At 41.6% G+C, this 19,891-nt stretch overlaps 1 protein-coding gene across 1 annotated transcript in view; it reads left to right on the plus strand.

The window, feature by feature from the left end:
• Window positions 1-19,891, plus strand: part of MYO10 (myosin X) — a 210,741-nt gene that overhangs the window by 130,882 nt on the left and 59,968 nt on the right. The window contains exons 18-19 of the mRNA XM_005604338.4: window positions 2,132-2,240; window positions 4,501-4,581. Of these exons, the coding sequence (XP_005604395.2) occupies window positions 2,132-2,240; window positions 4,501-4,581 (190 nt within the window). The remainder of the gene's footprint in view (window positions 1-2,131; window positions 2,241-4,500; window positions 4,582-19,891) is intronic.

The following is a 19,891-nucleotide window of genomic DNA, read 5'->3' on the forward strand; positions in this document are numbered from 1 at the left end:
AGGTCCCACAGCTAGATTTAATCTGGTCTGCTTGACTCAAGAACCTAAGATCTTAACCACTGTGACCTATTTTCTACAGCAAGCTTAGAGCTCTGTGTAAAATTGACCAGCCTTGGGTTTATAGGATCCATATGTCTCTAGTTAGTGTAAGGATGTCAAGAAAACTAAGTATTCAGCTAAGATTATAAATTAATTACACATTCATTTATTCATTCATGAATTGTAAATTCACACCATTAAATCGATAATTAAGGAAAACATGCAGAAACTTTTGATGATTGGTTTAGCTATTTGTATCAATTAAACCATGAGGTTTCCTATTTTTAGGAGGCTTTACAAGAGAGGGGCGGAAAATAGCCCTTGCCTTAAAGTTTTCAATACCTGTGTCACATCCAGCATGAAGCTATAACAGAAACAAATTTTTAATATCTAAGGAAGGAATGTAGCAATTAAAGGAAATTTAACAATTATTAAAAACCTGTAATACTTTTAGAAATGTGAATACCAGGTGGCCACCCTCTCACTTAGAGGGCTGTGAATTGGGGTGAAGGGAGCCCATTTAAAGTGTCAGCTTAGAAGCTCAGAATTGGTAGTATTCACTCTTTCAGCTTGTTTTAACCCTCCAATAAAGATTTCCTGTCTTACAGCATTGTCAGCTATTTTTATTTTCACATGAGTTTTCAGACTTGTAAAAATGGCGATGTTTTGGGGCCAGCCCAGTGGCACAATGGTTAAGTGCACATGTTCCACTTTGCTGGCCCAGGGTTCGCTGGTTCAGATCCCAGGTGCAGACATGGCACTGCTTGGCAAGCCATGCTGTGGCAGGCATCCCACATATAAAGTAGAGGAAGATGGTCATGGATGTTAGCTCAGGGCCAGTCTTCCTCAGCAAAAAAGAGGAGGATTGGCAGCAGATGTTAGCTCAGGGCTAATCCTCCTCCTCAAAAAAAATGGTGATGTTTTAAAAATACTATAGCGCATTCTCTCTCAAAGCAGTTTGTTGTAGTGAAAAGATCACAGGGGTGGAGATGAGTAAGACGGCAGCTCCCTGGTTGCCCCTGTCATAATGTAAACTGGTTTTGTGATTGGGGTAAAAAACTTTCTATTTCAGCCACAGGTTTCTCTCTGCAAACTGAGGAGCTTGGGCTGTTTGCTGACTCTGCTCTCTTTCCCCTTTGACATCTGTGACGTTTTAATGGAACCACAGCTTTTCTCCAAAGCGCTCAAAGCACAGTTAGAGAACTTCAAAGAGTGTGCACTAACTAGCACCCTAGAACAAAAATGAAAAAGGATCAGGACCAAGTGAGAAGTGACAGGGGAAGTGCTGACATTGCTGCCTTGGGGGCAAGGATGCCCAGGCGTTCGTTCTTCCCGCCTTTCCTGATCTGGGTGAAGCCACCAAACCCCTCACTTTATAGCCTGGAACATCATCCCTGCAGGAAAGATACAAAGAAGTCCTTGGGAAGCCTTTGACTTTATTTGCAGTGGCAATAGATTTTATAGAGCTTTTTAATAATAACAACAACTGACATCAGCACTTGGGATGTGCCAGGCACCATGCTCAGCCTTTTGTATACATATTCTCATTTCGTTCTCATCCCAGCATTATAGGATAAATTCTAAAATTTACCCCCATTTTCCGGATGAAAAAAACTGAGGCCTAGAGAGAGTTAAGCCTCTTGCTTGCAGTCATGCAGCTGGGAAGTGGTGGAGCCCTAGTCTGCCTCACTCCAGAGTGAGCACCTCTCCATCTGTCAACTGGTTGGATCTTTGCAACACTGTGAGATGCCCAAAACAAGTATCTCCATTCTACATGGAAGGAAATCGAGGCTGCAGATGCTCAGGCAGTGCTCCAGAAAGCGTGGGGCTCCTGACTGGCATGTCACCCTGGGTCCCTTTCATCCTAATCCACTCTCTTTTGCCAGACTCTAGTGCTCCAACTGATGCCACATTTCTTTTTCAATGCCTAAAGCTCTTCGACAGTGTTGGTTTGAGATCTTTGGAAGCTGCCTTAGCTCTTCCAGGCCTTGGTGTGTGACTTTCAGTGGGAAAATGCATTATAATTACAGTAATCCAGCACCTAGTAATTGGATGTGTGCCCCTCATGGTCCTCTGCTCTTTGCTCACACAGATTCGACTTCATCTATGACCTATTTGAGCACGTTTCAAGTCGCAATAACCAAGATACCTTGAAATGTGGAAGCAAACATCGACGGCCCACAGTCAGCTCACAATTCAAGGTTAGTCTACACTGCTGGCTTCGATGGATCGATCATGATTGTGATTTAAGAATTGAAAATAGGGGTTAGGTATACACAGGTCTATGAGAGTGTTTATTTTATTGTTTCCTTGTATATTATCCTTTTAAACCAGACTACTTTAGAAATAAAATATCCTTTTTTTTTTTCCTGAGTCAGATAAAAACATGGAGATCTTTTTCCTGTTGTTACAGATAAATAGTCCTTATTCTAAGCGTATGAAATAGCTGTTCTTCTTAAAAAGGACTGTTTGGCCATTTGAGATGACTGATTTGTATTTAGATGATCACTTGAAAATAGAGTATATTTTTTTCACATCTGGATTTTCGTGTTTTTCCCAGGTGTGTTTATAGTATTATAACTAGAAATAATAACCAAGTGCATATTTAAATAAGATCAATGTTAGTTACCTTGTTCAGATATCCAGAATTCAGGGAAAAAGAAGGAACATTCTTATTTGCGTTTGAAATACATAATCATTTTATATAGTTTAGAGGTAGAGCATATGAGGACCATGCCCCTACCTTGTTCTTTTTCACCCCCAAGTGACAAAGGAAACAGAGGCACAAAAGCCACAGACATTTATTAAATCTGTCCTTTGATTTACTCACGGCTGGATGCATCGGGCAGGGTCCTGTGTGAGGTCTGTTGCACAGTGTCATTGGCGGTGAGTGTGACAATGATGGGTAATGCAACATGAAGGGCAGAGTTGACCCAGATGGCATATAATAATAATAGCTACCATTTATTATATACTTATTATGTGCCAATCATTGGGCTGGTCACTTCATGTACATTATCTTGTTCACTTCTCCCATAATCTTATAAGCACATATTATTGTCCCCATTTTATAGAAGAGGAAACTGAGGTTTAGAGAAATGGAGACCCACACAGTCCCTCTGGGGATTGAAGCTGGGATTTAAGTTAAACCTAGATCTGTCTGACTCTGAAACCTCAGCTCTTAATCTTCCAGTGGAGTTATTTTCTTTTTCTGGGTCAGTATTGCCTGGAGTTGTCTTGCAAGGCTGTGGGGATGTTTGGAACTTAAATTGGACTAGGAAGCAAGGAAACGGAAAAGGATGGGCAGGCCTTCCAGGTAGACACAAGAGCAGGAGGAGGAGACCTGAGACAGGAATGTGAGTCCTGTCCCTGGAGACTGTCACTAGATGGGGGCCAGCAGACCAGATGCTGTTATGAAGTTACATTGGCAGCAGAATATGAAAGGCCATAAATGCCAGGACATTGTGTTATCTGTGAGAGATGCAGAGACTTTCTAAGCAGAGAAGTAACTTTTCACTCTGGTGTTGTAGGCAACCCAGTTTCTTCAACAGCAAAATTGTAAGAAGGAAAAAGAGAGATGCAGGGAAAACCAGGGGATTACACGACATATCGACCAACTACAATGCATAACCTTATTTGCATTGTGATTTCAAAGAGTAAACCATTTAATATGAAACTTGAGATAGTTGCATCTTTTCATATTGATATTAAGGAATTCATGTTAAATCTTTTTAGGATGATGATATGGTGGTTATGGGTGTATATTTTAAAGTGTTTAGCCTTCAACAATACATCTTGAAATATCGAAGGATGAAATAATACAATGTCAAGGATTTGCTTCTCTACAAAGGGTGGGTATAGTCTGCACAGAAACAGGAATCAGATGAAATAAGCCATGTGCTGCAGCCGATGATGAGTACTCATTACATGCTTTGTCGGTTTTGGTAAATGTTAAAAATTCTTCACAATAAAAAAACTTAAAAAAAAAAAGGCAGTTTTACAGAGGATTGCTTTGCCTGGTGATTTTAAGGTAAGGGTAAGAGATTGTGGCTCAAAGACCAGTGAAGTATGGTATAGGCTATTATTTTGATGGCAATAATGAAATAGGAGGAATGCCTCCAGTGGGAGAGTGAATACTTCTCAGGTTTTCTGCACTAAACATTGAAATATCCTAGGGTTATCTTTTGTTAACAGAATGTTTTTTTTTTTTAAATGGTACTATTTCAAGGAAGTGACAGATGAGTTTTGTATGTTGTGAAATAACTTCAATGACAATGAATTGTAATATCTTTGCTCTATTTTGTATTAGGATGATAAAATTAAAAATATAAATCTTAGGAATAATAATAGAGTTTTTATTTATTTATTTTCTTGTTTCTGATAAGTGCCTAGGGTGCTGAGAAATTTAAGGAATGACATAGTAAGAAACTAAATCAACATATACTTTTTCCTTTCTAATAGGACTCTCTGCATTCCTTAATGGCAACGCTAAGCTCCTCTAATCCTTTCTTTGTTCGCTGTATCAAGCCAAACACGCAGAAGGTAAGATTTACGACAGTTCTAGACTGGACACCACCCTCTGGGGTGGTTACTCACAGATTTGGTTTCTCTGAAGTCCTTTCATTATAGATAGTTGGAAATGTATATGACATTATTATAGCATAACATTAAGTGGAAAAATTCCCTTTGTCTCTTGGGCCTATTCATCTGCTTTTCAATGATGCCATTAAGCTTTAGAGAAATCTACTTTAAAAGGAAACATTGCAAAGCCTTCACATTTTTTTCTTAGCATTTGGTTTGAAATTCTTGAGCAAGCTCCAGAGTAGGATATAACTTTTTAGAAGAAACAGTTGGTGTGTTCTTTTTGCGGTTGATTTTTTTCATTTTAGTTTCTTTTGCTTTATTGTTAAACATAACAAAAAGTCTGAATTCTAAGTAATAATAATGAATTTTAAGGCCTTTAGTTGGTTGTAATTAATTGGAATACTCCTGAAATGTTGCCATCATAAGTTTTCATGCCTAGGCTCTGTGGTTTTAGCTTTTTAATTCCATACCTGATCAGAAACAATATGAGTTTTAAAAGGAGAAGCCATCTAAACAAAGAAAATTTAGTATTAGATGTATACAGTTGGTGAATCCAAGGCTAAATGGGTAACTTGCCTTAACGTGTTGTTAAAAAGTTGAAATTGTCTTGGTTTGGCAAATATCAGCTCTTAATAACCCCTCTGAAGAGAGGAAAACCTCTACAAGACAGTCATGCCACAGGCCTCTTAGGCTGAAGAACTAGGTGCCATCCTCATAAGGATTAAGATAAGAAATCTGACCTCAACTGTTTCCCGTGAGATTTGTGTTTATGTAACTTTGCTGATGCTAGCTCTTGCTTTTTATATTGTTTACCCATTACCTTAACTTAATATTACCATGGTTTCCTTATTTACAGCTTAACGATTCTTATTTATAAGAACCACAATGTTGAATTCTCTGTCTTTTAGGAAGGAAAAACTGGATAGTCTCTTTAATAAAAGAATAACCTGTTCAGTTTGTTCCCTTACTGAGAGGTGTGACAGTGAGAATGTGGCATTTGTATGACATGAAGTGGCCAAGACTGATCTTATATAGAAGATCTGTGATGACATAATTTCATGTGCATATCTTCTGGTAGTTTAAAAACTAATTCATCTTTCCATTTTTCAAATTTATATTAAAATGTTTTAGGTTATCACAAAAAAATGGCAACATAATGTATAGCTTTTTTTACATAATGTAGGAATTAATAGTTAAAACAGAACCATATACCACGTCAGCTGGTTTATATTCCACTTGCAGTGCTTCCTAACCCCAATGGGCAGTATCTACAAGACAATATATATGGGCTTTGCATTTTCAGTCTACACTCACAGCAGCCATTTAACTTCTGTCAGTGTCTCTTTCCTCTTTTTATAACAGAGATGATAATACCGTATTTCATCCTTCAAACATACATGTTTTTTCCCAATATAAAGTCTTGGGTATTGGGGTGCATCTTACAGCTATGGTGAGCCATAGTTTAATTGGGAGCTCTTTTCCTTTCTTAGTGGAGTGTAACATAATCATGCAGTTTTACAGCCATTGGCATCTTAGAGTCCATGAAATGGGGGACCTACCATGCCATTGCTATTATAAGGATAGAAATTTTAATTTGAAAAAGTCAGTCACCCCCTGTGGTTTTGCTTTCTTTCTTGGATGGTATGGAGTTAGTTTTTCCTTTAAATCGTAATAGCTTTTGAAATTAGGCCTGCTTGAAAACACTGCAGCAGCCAAAATATTGAAGAAATTACCTCTTTTTGATGTTTATTTTTCCTTGCTCGAATTTGATTGTACCCAACCGCTTTGGTTTTTGCATTTTAAAAAATGAGCCAACCCAACCTCGTGGTTCCGTTTGGATTAGCTCACAGCCTTTCCATCTCCTGACCCGTGGCAGACACTAATTAATACACACCAAGAGATGGGCTGTGGAAGACTTGGAAAAAAACATCTTGGTACCATTTTAGAGGCACCCAGAAAGTCAAGGCACAGACACATGAACTGACTTGTCTGAGGCCTAAGATGTAGGTGTGATTTTAAGTGTGAAGATGCTAATTAGAATATGGAGATATTAAATTATGACTTGCTTAGCAACCATTTGGTTCTGTTGAAAATGTTGGAGTGTTAGTGGTGACTGTGTTATATGAAAAGTATGTAAACAACCCTCATTTGGAGTTTCTTATGAATTTTCTTTTTTCCAAAGATAGATGCTTCTAGAAATTCCACAGGGAAACTCTTGCCTGCCTTCACCCCAGAGATGGGGGATGTGTATTTCCGGCAGGAGGGATGAATCTGTCTCCCCTCACCTCACGCACTTGCTTCTCAAGTCATTGTCATCAAAGTGCTTGGGAGGTTGTATTCAGATACACGTGGGACCTGGGACCCGGAGGGAGGGAGAGACGAGGACTGGTTTGTCTGGCACAGGCATGCGGGGGAGTCATGGGGTAGAAACAGGGGTCGGGGTATGAGAAGCAGCAGGATGGAGGTGGGCTGATGCAGTCCCCAGGGATAACAGAGTCCCCAGGAGTGGTGGCACTCTACCCTCACAGTACTTCTCCCTCCCCCAGCTTCTAGGGCTCAGCTTGAGGAGGTAAGCAAGTGCTGCATGCTGTGAAATGTTCAGAATCAGGAAGCGGTGCAATTAAATTTTTTAAAATAAGGAGTGGACCTTTCTTCAACAACAAAAAAATACGGAGCCACCCATGGTCTAGTGGTTAAGTTCAGCACGCTCTGCTTCGGTGGCCTGAGTTCAGTTCCCGGGCACAGACCTCCACCCCTTGTTGGTGGCCATGCTGTGGTGGCAACCCTCATTCAAAATAGAAGGAGAGTGGCACAGATGTTAGCTCAGGATGAAGCTTCCTCAGCAAAAAACATATATATATGGGCTGGCCTGGTGGCACAGCATTTAAGTTCCTGCACTCCACTTTGGCGGCCCAGGATTTGCCAGTTCAGATCCTGGGTGCAGACCTATGCACCGTTTATCAAGCTATGCTGTGGCAGGTGTCCTACATATAAAGTAGAGGACGATGGGCACAGATGTTAGCTCAGGGCCATTCTTCCTCAAAAAAAAAAAAAATATATATATATATATATATATATATATAGGTATATATGTAGGTATTTGGTGCATCATTCAGGAATGTGGATCATGGGTTTTGGCATATTCTGGAGGTTTTTTTGGGCAGGTTCTGTGACCAGAAAGGGAGAAGAATGGCAGCGGTGAAGTCTGTGGCCTTAGAAGAAGCCAAGTAGCTGCTTTTGTACTTTCAGAAACACATCCATGCCTCTCATGGTGGCCCAGCAAGTCTGAGCACACACCTCTCTGGGCCCCAGGCTGGTGGCACTGGCTACCTCTCCTCCTTGGCAAGTGTGTAAACCCCAGAACAGGCACGTGGGCCTGAAGAATCCGGAAATCATTTGTGGGAATACTACGGGGTTTTTATGTTTTGCAGGGTTTTTATATTTTGCTTTGAAAAGCAGGTGCGAGCAGGGAGACTGTAGCTGAAATGCTCAAACAGTTATGTCAGTTCAACTATAACACGTGGACCAGTCTCTTTTTTATAAACAACTTGTAGCTAATCGCGGGCATTGTACAAAAGGCACTTGACTAGTGTCGTTGAGAAATCCTCCTGGCGCTAAGTTATGAAGGGAATAAAAAGCGTCTCTTCACAGGGACTAGTTCTGCAGCCAGCTCTTTGCCTTAGAGGGCCCTGAAGGACGGGATCCTCCACTAAGCTGAGAATTTTCAGAGTTGACGAAGGGCAGACTTCGCCATCAGATGGTTTCCAGTTGGCGATGTGGCCGGTTCGCTTTTTTCTATTGTGATTGGCTTAGGCAGTAGAGTTTCTGGCGCAAAGCGTCTGAACCAACCCCAGGAGATCTCTGTATCAAAGGAAACCTGCTTTGCCTCATCAGAATTTCTCCCCAAGGGTGTCCCACGGCCTGTGATCTCTCCCTGCTCTCCTCACCTGGTATTTTAGCCAATAAGTTCTAGTCAGAAAAGTTTGTCATTAACATTCCTCAGAAAAACCCTGAGGAGGTGCGGGACAAAATTAAAGAAGGGAATAGACAGATAAATGTCAGGAGAACTTTCCTGGGTGTGAGAACGGGTTGTCTGCAGTTCCCAGACCTGAATGTGAGGCTGGGCCCTCTTCCTGAGGAGCCATCAGGGCTGTCACTGCATCATGCCCTGCTGGCTCTGCCCACTGCTCCTTCTGTGGGTTTGATGTAAGGAGCACTGGAGTTCTAGGGGGAAACATCCCTGATTCCTACAGCAGCATCTTTAAGCTTTTAACCCGACATAACAGTATCCTCAAAGATTCTGTCCAGTCTTCTCCAAAAGGGCAGGACTTGAGTCACCAGAATTGCCCGGGGCTGGGGGCTGTGGAGGAAGGCTTCTGTCAGAGGGGGTTTATCTCAGGTTCAAGTGAGGAGAGGGAGGTCCACGCCGAGGGGAGGCTGGAGACCAGGCCCCGGAGGAGGGAAACTGTGGGGCCTGTGAGGTGGACCGCAGCCATATTTGCTAGAAAATGGAATGTCAAGCAAGAGGATGAAGCTGGAGACATGGGACTGCCTGACTGTGGTGGCCTTGTCTTGAAGCCCGGTCTCCGTGCCCTGAGCCGGGAGGACGTGCAGACCGTGTCACGCAGAGGTTCTTGAGGGATTCAGAAGATGCCAGTGCTTTGTGCTTAAATGAATCCCAATGATCTGTCTGTGTCTCCTTCATGATGCCACTGTTTATCTCAGAGTAGGTCCCTCATTTTGACCAATACCTTAGCCCACAAACACGCATGAAGCGAGAACATTCTGGAAACATGAGCCTTTGGTTTCCAGAGGCATAATGATTTGATAAATGAATGAATGAATCTAGTACCTTTAATCTTTTGGATTTATATTTGTGTGACCCAGGTGCTGCTTGCCATTTTTTTCTAGTTGTTTTTTTTTAAGATTTTATTTTTCCTTTTTCTCCCCAAAGTCCCCCGGTACTTAGTTGTGTATTTTTAGTTGTGGGTCCTTCTAGTTGTGGCATGTGGGACGCCACCTCAGCGTGGCCTGATGAGCGGCGCCATGTCTGCCCCCAGGATCCGAACTGGCGAAACCCTGCCGCTGAAGCAGAGCGCGCGAGCTTAACCACTTGGCCACGGGGCCAGCCCCTCTAGTTGTTTTTTTTTAAAGACCAAACACTTCCTTTAAAAGTCTTGCTGATAGTGTGACACATGTCCTACCTGGAATTTTTTTGTCCTATTTTATTCTTCCTGTATCTTTTTCTGTCTCATTTTATTCATCTTACTTCTCGTTAGCCTTACTGAATGTTATTCCAGCAACTTTCAGATTTCTTTTTAGGCTTTGATCTCTCTGCCTTAATCTCTTTTTCTGAATCAAGTATTCCATAAATATAGAAGACCCTGACCAAGTACAGTTTTGCAGGACCTGCCTTACCCATCTCTGCGCCCTGTGCCTGGCTCACTGTCCAGGCTGTCATGTGTGCTCAGTGGATGTCCAATCAAACTGCTCATAAAAGGACATTGTAGAGATGCTCATAGTATATGAGTGCTCAGCTTTGCCAAAGATAAAGACATTTGTGCTATCTTTAATCCTCATTGCCACAGATTCCATTCTAGTTAATTCTTTTTTAATTTTTCGCTTCTGGATCATCTTTGATTTATGTAGCTGAAATTTCAGACACCCTGGGGATGTACCAGTAGGTCAGTATTAGGGTGATATCCTTGATATGAGTCAGTCTTGCTATGTTCACGTGCTACTTCTCCCTGTCTACCTCTCACAGCTGAGCCTTTCTCAGACGTGGCCCCCTAGGATTCAGAGCCCTTTTGGAAAAGCCAAGCAGAACACAATTCACAAACACTTCTTTATACTCAAATACTCAGATGTCTAAATGGGCCGTTCCCCCAAGGCCTTTGTCACCTGCCCTGATTGAGCAAGGAGATCTGGATGTGTGAATCTGCCATATAACAAGGGTTTAAGCTGAAAGGTTGAACATTGGATTTTAGCTTTTTTTTTTAAAGATTGGCACCTGAGCTAACAACTGTTGCCAATCTTTTTTTTTTTTCTGCTTTTTCTCCCAAATTCCCCCAGTACATAGTTGTATATATTTTAGTTGTGGCATGTGGGATGCCACCTCAGTGTGGCCTGATGCGTGGTGCCATGTCCGCGCCCAGGATCTGAACCAGCGACACCATGGGCAGCCGAAGCAGAGCGCGAGAACTTAACCACTCAGCCACGGGGCCAGCCCCGGATTTTAGCATTTTGATTGAACTTTCTGGAATTATACATCATTCAGTTCAGCTATTATCTTTTACTGTATTTTATTGCATCTAAGACTCTCATGATTGTAAAAAGCACCATTATTTATGTATCACCTTGGAAGCAAAAGCTCTGCCTATTAACCTATAGCATTAACCCATAGCACGATGCTGTCTTATCACTTGCTGTTGGTTGTTGCTTTACAAAAAGTAGGACATGGAGGTCCTATGTCCACTACAAATATTTGCTTCCCTAATAGCACAGTTAGACCTTACCACTCTGTTTCCAAGCCCTTCTCCAGATAAGATAACTTTCCATGTTAACTGATGAATCTGTAGTGTAATATTTTGACTACATTGAAAGGACAGCTGGACTCAGTACGAGTAGTTCCAGTAGTGTCCGTGATTTTCAAAGACAGAATGAAAAGCCGTGCTACCGTTCTTCACTCCCAGGTGGTGCATTGCATTGCCGTGACCGCTTGGATGTCAGCGCGCCATGGACACCTCCCAATTCCAGGCATCTTGAAATGGGAACATATTTGCATTAAGAATTTATGAAATATGGTCTATTTATCCCCTTTAAATATGACACAAAAGAATCATCCTCCTTCTTTGTAAATAACCCTCAGGGGCAGAGACTTTATTCTTTCCTTCTACCTAAAGGCAGCCTGTTTTGTGTGTGTGGGTCTGTATTTTTTAAGCCCTTAGTATTTATGGGAAGGGTCTTTCTTATACTAAATATTTGAGAAATCTGTATTTCCTCTTCCCTTCGCTGTTCTTCATCCAGTCATTTGAGATGAAAGGAACTGAAATGTCAGATATTCACTCCTGTGAGAATGTCAAATATATTTAAGCTCCTAATAAGCACACGTTTCCCTGCTCTAGTAAACAGCGTCCTGAGCAAAGTTTGATCTCAGAATTTTCATTCGCACATCAGCACGTTATGCTACAATATCTCAAGGCTCTTGTGGGCCCCTGGTTTTGTAGAGCTTTGCTGTTACTGACTATGTTTGTCTCATTCGTGTTTATTTTTTCTGTTCCTTCTGGGACTGTTTGCCCACACACCGCCCCTCCCCCCAATTGCCGCCCTACTCCTCGTCGTCCCTGTCCTGTCCCGGCCCTCCCCCGCCGGTTGCTCTCACCTCCGTGCCGTCTCGCGAGATTACCTGAAGAATCTGGGTAACTAGGTCATTCATTCGCGCTGTGCATCAAGGGCGACACTTCCGCCCTCACCCCAGCACATCGTGGTACCCCGCAGTCCTGTTAACGTGGGTGTTGCAGAGCCGCACAGATGCAGGGGGCTGTGAGGCAGTGGGATGAGATGGAAATAGATCAAAGGTGCGTGCCTGGGTTTCTGTCCAGCCTCTTGTCACTAAGCAGTCCTGTGGCCTCGGAATTGTTAACCTCCTCTCTAAAGTGTGTTTGGTGATGGTGCCTGCTTAGGAGAGTGGTGGTAAGTGTTAAATGAGATGAACGTGGACATGAAAAAGCTACACTCGACTGTATGAAATAATGCATCTTTGCCTTACATGTTTGGGATGGAGAATATGCCTGACATTTTTAAGCTCACTTCATCCTTGCAAGTTTAACCCCAACTTACATCTGAATCACAGGAAAATCTTTCTTTGACTATCGCCAGACCTTTTCCTTTTGGGTTTAGTTTTAAATCACACACCTTTGGCAGATTGTCCTAACTAGCTGCTCCTTTTTTTTTTTAATTTCCTTTGGTGCTTAATAGACTGTAGTTTTAGAACATTTTTGAATTTACAGAAAGATTGACCGTATAGTACAGAGAGCTCCCATATCATTCCCCTCTCAACTCACACACACACACACAGTTTCCCCCATTATTAATGTCTTGCATTAGTGTGGTACATTTGTTATAATAATGAGCCAATATTGATACATTATTATTAAAGTCCAAAGTTAACATTAAGGCTCACTTTGAGTTTTGACAAATGCAGATGATCATGATGTATCAAAATGTCAGATGTTCATAATCAGTTCACAAGGCCAACAATTTTTTCAAGTAACATTTTGTAAGAATAGGTTAGTTTCTGATTGCTTGGCCAAAGGTGAAGCATTGAGAATGAATTTTTATTGCACACGATAAAATGTGAATGATACTGTTTTGTGTAGAAGAAACTAAAATGGAGAGGGCGAAAGTGTCAGGAGAACCAGGGAGTTAGAACTTTCTAGAATTATATGGATTATCAGCCCCTTTGACTCCTCTCTACGTTCAGTCTTACAGTCTTTTGAGATGGTTCATTTTCCCTGCATGCTTACTTAACTTTCAGTAACCTTCCATAATTCTTCCTGTCCGATTGCCACTCATGTCGCCTGTTCTGTGACTGGAGCACCCATGGCCAGCATCTTTGACTTTTGAGAACATCACATACAGATAACGTATAAAAAGGCAGCTCTCCCTTTTCAGGAAATTTTAGTAAAGGAGGCATTAAAGCAGCCATTCTTCTCCCTAAACAAAACAATCCCAGTAAACCGCTCAGTGGTCACTCGAATCTTGTTTACCGAGTTGTCATGGCAACTATTCAGTAGCTCTATGTAAAGACCAGGATAAATAGCCATAAATGAAGCTGGGCTCAAGTAAAGAGTTTTGTTCTCAGAGTAGACTTTCCAAGGTCACAACTAAATGGCTTGATTTTGTCCCAGGGCTTTTTTTTTTTTTTTTTAAATAATAGGTCATCTTTTAAAATCAAGAGTCCTTGGGCCTTCAAATGTGTTTGCACATTTATTGGTGCATATAAGGTGGTTTGTTAGCTCCTACAGTCAAAAGTGTCTTCAGCAGTTGCTCTCCCGCCAGCCTCCCCAGGCTGGACTTCCTTTCAGTAGAATCAGGAATGAATTAAGCAAGCAGAGCCCAAGATACCACATAAAAGACTGGGAACCCCAGCCAGCCAAAGAAAGCCGGTTTTTGTGTCTGTCGACTCAGATGCTCGTAGCCCGGACTGCTAAAGATGCATCCCTTTACAGTGGACAAAAACTGAAGGGGGGAAAAGAAACCCAAGGTAGGGGTTTTTTTTTTTTCCTTTTCTTATTTGCGCTGCTTGAAAGTTTCATATGTCTTGCAATGATCGTGGTAGTGTAAAATTTTGCAGAGGAATTTCTTAAACCTGAAAGGAACAGGTTTTGCCTTCTCGCTGAGAGCCAGAAGTGTTTAGTTTCTAAACAAATGGGTAAGTGCTGATTTTGATTGCTTGGAAAAGTATGAACTACTAATGCTTTGTAAAAATGGAGGACGTAACCCACCTATCAGATAAGGCATCGATAATGCAAGGTGTTTTTGGCATGGAATTCATGTTTCTTAGGAAAAAAATTATCTTTAATGTTAGGTGGTGGGGTAAATTGTTAGAGGTGTTTCTTTTGTTTGAATTTATTTCAAAGAATTTCTCTTTAAAAATTATACACTACAGTCTTAACAGCTTTTCCTCGACTTGCACTTTATGTAAGAGCCTTTAAAGAAATCTGCACAAAAATAATCATCTCTTTTTAAATTGTATTTATAAACTGGTTTGTACGCAAGTATGGGAACGGAAGAAGTTACAGGGTTGAATGGTCATCTCTTGAATATTCTGTGCTGTTTCACACAAGCTCACACATGCCGAGATTTTGCAATCTCCCTGGAGAAACCTGATGAGGCACATTTTGTTACGATTCTCTTATTCCCCCCCAAAGAAAAAACATAATAAAGGGTGACTGAAATGCTAATTTCTGCCTCCCCGGACAGATGAATGTGCTCTGTTGATTTCTCTTTAGTTGCTAAAACTGCCCTTTAAGGGAGTAAAGGTTTTAAATGTGAGGTAGTCTTTCATAGTAAATTGAGTTCAATTTAAAAGAAATGAGTAATAATGTAGCTGACTACTACTTAGCTAAATCTGCCCTCATCGAAATAAATTTCTAGTGCTCAGTGAAAACCGAATGTTAGAATGTTTCATTTTTACCATCTGTTTTTAAAATCTTAAGAGTAGTTAATCCGACATAAAACTAATTACCATCCTAAGAGAAAGGTGGAGCGGAAGGCGTCTATGGAAAGGCCCCATGTGTTTCTGCCTCTCCCATCATCGTGTTGAACTTCTGGGTTTTCTCACCTGCTTTTCTGTGTAGTTTGCATATGTGAATCCCCCGGTCCGGAATCTCATTGCTATTTGCAAGAGGGCTTGAATGCCAGAATACAGAAAGACTTTGCTCTCTCTGAGTACCATGGAACATTAAAGATCACACTCAGGGAGATATTCGATTGGAGGGACTACCTGGTCTGCCCTGCATGCCTCCCACCCGGGAGGTGCCACCTGCCACGATGGGGTGAATATTTTCCCCTGCGCCCACCCTGAATGGTAGCCATGGCCGCCTCGTGGTAGCCCTCTGGCTATGCATTTCTGCTTGGGCTCAGCCCAGTGAACTTTGTGAATAGGGCCCAATCGGAATAGCAGTCCCTCTCCGACGTGTGAGCCAATCCCAGTCCCAGACCGTCAGTCTGTCATTTGCAGGCTGCAGAGATATGTTTTTGGTCCTCTAATATAAGTGGTCCTGCGTTAGCATCTTCACAGGCAGCTCCCTTAATGTGCAATTTCTGTTAGCGTGCTCCCTTCGATGACTCTGGAGCAAAGGGCCTGATTTGAGACTGGAGACCGAAGATCAGAACTGGGGTGGATTGTGGCGGGGCTCAGAGTGTAAATTTCCCTAGGTTTTCTGACATTCCTCGAGAAGGTCCTCTGTGGCTCTGCTCTCTCCTCAGCATTTCGTTGTGACCACCTTTGACCCTGGGGGTGTCCCCTCTTCTTCCCTTAAGCCAGCTCTTTTACTGATACTCAAAAATACTCCTCCAATAAATAGTAGCAATAACAAAAACACCACCACAATAGTAACTGGGGTTTTGCCTTCACCCCTCCCCAATATAAAGGCAATACTTACTGATCATAGAATATGTGGAAAATATGCAAAATATAAAAAAACTCTTTAATTTACAGTTACCTATGATTTCACCATCCAGAGATAATCCTGCTTACATTGTATTGTATATATACTTTATTTTCTTTCAATTGGGATTGTAGTCTACCTTAATTTTGCAACTTTTTTTTTTTACCTTACTATATCTTAAAGCATTCCTATGCTTTTTTCATGACTGTTTACAATTCTGTCAGTGGCTATGATATAAGTCAAATTTCTGCTATTGGCTTGTTTCCTTTATTTGTTATTTTCAACTATGCTGCTATATTATTCATGTGTATAAATGCTTGTACACATTCAAGACCATTTCCTTAAGATAAATTCTGGGAAGTTCATTTGCTAAATCAGTATGCACATTGTTATGACGTTGGTGTCTATGTATACACACGGCCAACTTGCTCTTCATTAAGGCCAACTTCAAACGGGAGGAAGTTTTTGCAGTATGTTAACAGTGGATTTAGAGCCTTAATATATAAAGAACCCTTACAAAGCAATAAGAAAATCACAAATATTTTAGTAGAAAAGTGAATAAAACACATGAACAAGAAATTTGCAGAAGGTGAAATACAAATGGAGAGTAACCCAATTACCTCAATAGTATAATCAAAGAAATAAAATAGTGAAATAATGTTGCCACTGTAAAGATTGAATGAGTTTTTTTCGTTTTGTGTGGCTTTTTAATAACACTTCCCAGAATCTGTGAATATTTGAGGAAGCTACTATTAATGTACTCTTCTGCTGGGAGTTTAAATTGTGGCAGACTTTCTGAAGGACAGTCTCACCCTGTCCTCTTGATTTAACTTTTTCTTGCCTCCCCTAGGACCACGTTCCATCAGTTATTCTCTCTCGTGCTGTCAGGAGTCATATCTCCCAGGATTCTGTCTCCTTACTCACACTTTATTTTTTTAAATTACATATGTATACTTATACCTATAAAAGAGAGGGGAGGTGAGAGTGAGTAGAACCTTGACTGAGTTCCCCCCTTGGGCAGTCTTTTTTTCACTGCTTATCATTTCTAGAAAGAGTCCACACCTATTTTCTTATTTCTCATGATATGCCATCAAAGCTGCCCTCGCCTCTCTTCTGCTGGAAGCTTCCAGGTACAGTTTCCTCCCCCTGCTCTCCTAGTCCCCACCCCCACTCCCAGGCCTGTGACATCGGCAGCCGCCGCCTCCTTCCTGGCACCTCTCTGACCCTCTTGCTCTTCACTGGTTCCCTAGATGTAGGCATGGCCTCAGGTTCTGCCCTGGCCTCCTCCCCTGCCTTGCTCCTAAAGAAATGCTCACTTCTCCCTTTCAGCGCTCAGCCTGGGTGAGTACCATTCCACTCTTGTTTATCCAGCCGGAAACCCTCCTCTGAGCTTTGGCCTCATAGTCTAATTTTGTAACCTACTTTTTTTCTAGCCGTCTAAAGTTTCTGGTTCTGTGCTGGTCCATGTCACTTGGCCAGCACTTCAAACTGAAATGTGTCCGTAATTAAATTTTACCTTCTTTACCCTCCACCTAGGTTATCAGGTTTTTCTTATTAATCGGGGTAGGTAGAGTATCTCCAGCTTGGCACTGGTGATCTTTTGGATGGGACAATTCTTGGCTGTGGGGCACCATGTTGTGCATTGTAGGATGTCCAGCAGCAGCCCTGCCTCCTACCCACTAGACACCACTAACAGCCCCCTCACCCAGATGTCTCCAGACATTTCCAGACGTCCCCCAGGGGGCAAAATTGCCCCTGGTTGAAAACCACGGGATTATGGTATCAATGCTGCCTCTTTCTTATTATATATCCTTATTTTTCCTTTGTTCTTGGTAAAAACCGTATCTACATAGAGTGTATTTTTATTATAATAGCCCTTGTTATGGCTTTGAGCCATACATTTTTTTTATTATTGAATATATGGTGAAAATAGAAAATTGCATATCCTTTAACATGTTGCGGATGTATTGAGTCGGTAAGTTAAACATATTATTGTTTCCTTCCCTAGTAAGTAGTACTAGAAAATTTTAAATGGCAAGGGGGGCTCCGTTAATATCAGCGTGCTTTGCACGATTACGTAATTGCTCTGTGCTATCCACTTTCTCAGATGAATGGCTGTCCTAGTTTCAGCCCCTCTGAAAGGATAAAACAGCTCATTAAAGTGTGCCAGATGCTTTATTTGTCAGTATTTCACTTAAAAGGGAATACTGTTCAGCTTTGGAATTACACTGTGATGTGCTCAGTTTGCTTTTATGAAATGAAGGAAAAGCATCTCTTAAAAGTATTGTTGCATCTCCCCCTGCGCCTCGCGCCTCTCCACGTTTATAATGGTGAAAACTTCACTAGCAAACGCATGTTTCAGATACTATTTAGAGAAGCTTTTTAAAAAGTCTCTTTAGATAGACGAGAAAATAAAGTCTGAATGTGCATGTTAAGGTTGGATAACATTTCAGCTTTTGCACTGATAGGCAAGACAAAGGTTGAAATGTGAAATCTTGTAGGCATACGTTGATTTTTGTTTTCGATGGGACAAGATAACTACCGTACACAAGTAGAGGACTGGAACAGGTTTTGCTGAGCCAAGTAAATAAATCCCACAAGATTATTGGAGCCAAATGTAAAGCATCTTTAATATGTTAATTGTGGCTTGAGAAATTGCAGGAGAAAAATAAGCCTAGCTTCTGCTTTTCTTTCTCTTTCTCCTTTTTTTTTTTTTTTTTGCTGCTGTTTGTTTTCGTGTTAACTCTGAAACATTGGCCTGTGTATTTGATTCACTGACTTCATTACGTGAATTCCAGTACAGCTTAGACTATTCAGTTTATGTTGGACTACAGTTACAGCTCTTAGAGCCTTTAATTGGAGGTACCTTGCAAATTAGGGAAATGAGGTCCTTTGTGGAGGTGGAAGGGCTGGTTGGACCTGGTCATGACGTCATTTGATTGGGATTTCCAGGATTTTAGCACACCTGTTAGTACTCACGACCAGGTATCAAAGGTGCAGAAAGATACAGAAAAGCTGCAAAGCTCGATGTAACTGACCATCTCTGAGAGCAGCAATTGTCTGTAGCCTGTTGCATCAGCACACGGGCCACTTCTCAGGAGCTCCTGCTGTCTGGAGCTGTGCTGGAGGCATTTCCTGCTTTACATAAACTTGGGGCTCCGCCAGTGTCCACAGAATTAAAGCCTTTCCCTTCTCATGCTCCATTAAAAAAAATGAGCTACAATACAATTGCCACTTGTTCTATATTACTCACCTTGCCTGCTCGGAGCACAGCCACTCTCCTTGTTACAACATGTTGATAGAAAGTATTTAAATGATTGAGAAGGCGGCTTGGGAATATTCCAAGGACCCTTAGCCAGTGGCCTGGGTGCACAGGCATTTTTGTTCTCTGTTCTGGTCATTTTGGTAAAAATGCCTAAAACACGGATTGCTCTCTATTGAATGCTGTGGGGACCATAAACTGTCCAGGATGCAGAGTTCAGAGGGGGGCGCTGCTGCGTGGGTATCAGTGAATAGACACTCGTCAGTTGAATATTGGCTATATTGAGGGGTTGGGTGTAAAAATACAGGAAGGAGGAAAGAGATGAAGAGAGCGTGTCTGAATCATTTCTGTTTCTGTTCATACTGACTGGGCTCAGATTATAGTTCACAAAGCCAAAACAGTGGTGGGGGGAAATTCGGAGACAGACCCGGGAGGACTTTTATAGAATGTTCACCGGCGTATGATGTATCATAGTGGTGTTTCTAAACAGCACTGGTCCCATATGGCCTGGTCCCGTGGTTTTATTGCCTAAATCACGGAATTTAAAGTCTAATTCAACACTTGTCTCAACCAGCCCAGTGACTCTGTAGCAGTCAATTAACCTGGGTCTGTTTTTTCTACATATTCTGGGGCTAATGGCATAAGGTTTTCATAATTCTCAGAGAAAAAGTTGATTTTGTTGCTATTGGCTAGTGAAATTCGGCAGTCTGTCTTTTTGGCAATATATGGTTAACAGGATGATGAAACCGTTACTCTTTCAACATTTCTGGATTAAAATGATTAATGAACCTCTATCAGGAGAGCTTGTATCCTGGTGGACTGAGCGAGGTTC

This window comes from Equus caballus, chromosome 21 (assembly GCF_041296265.1).
Source record: "Equus caballus isolate H_3958 breed thoroughbred chromosome 21, TB-T2T, whole genome shotgun sequence".
Lineage (NCBI taxonomy): Eukaryota > Metazoa > Chordata > Mammalia > Perissodactyla > Equidae > Equus > Equus caballus.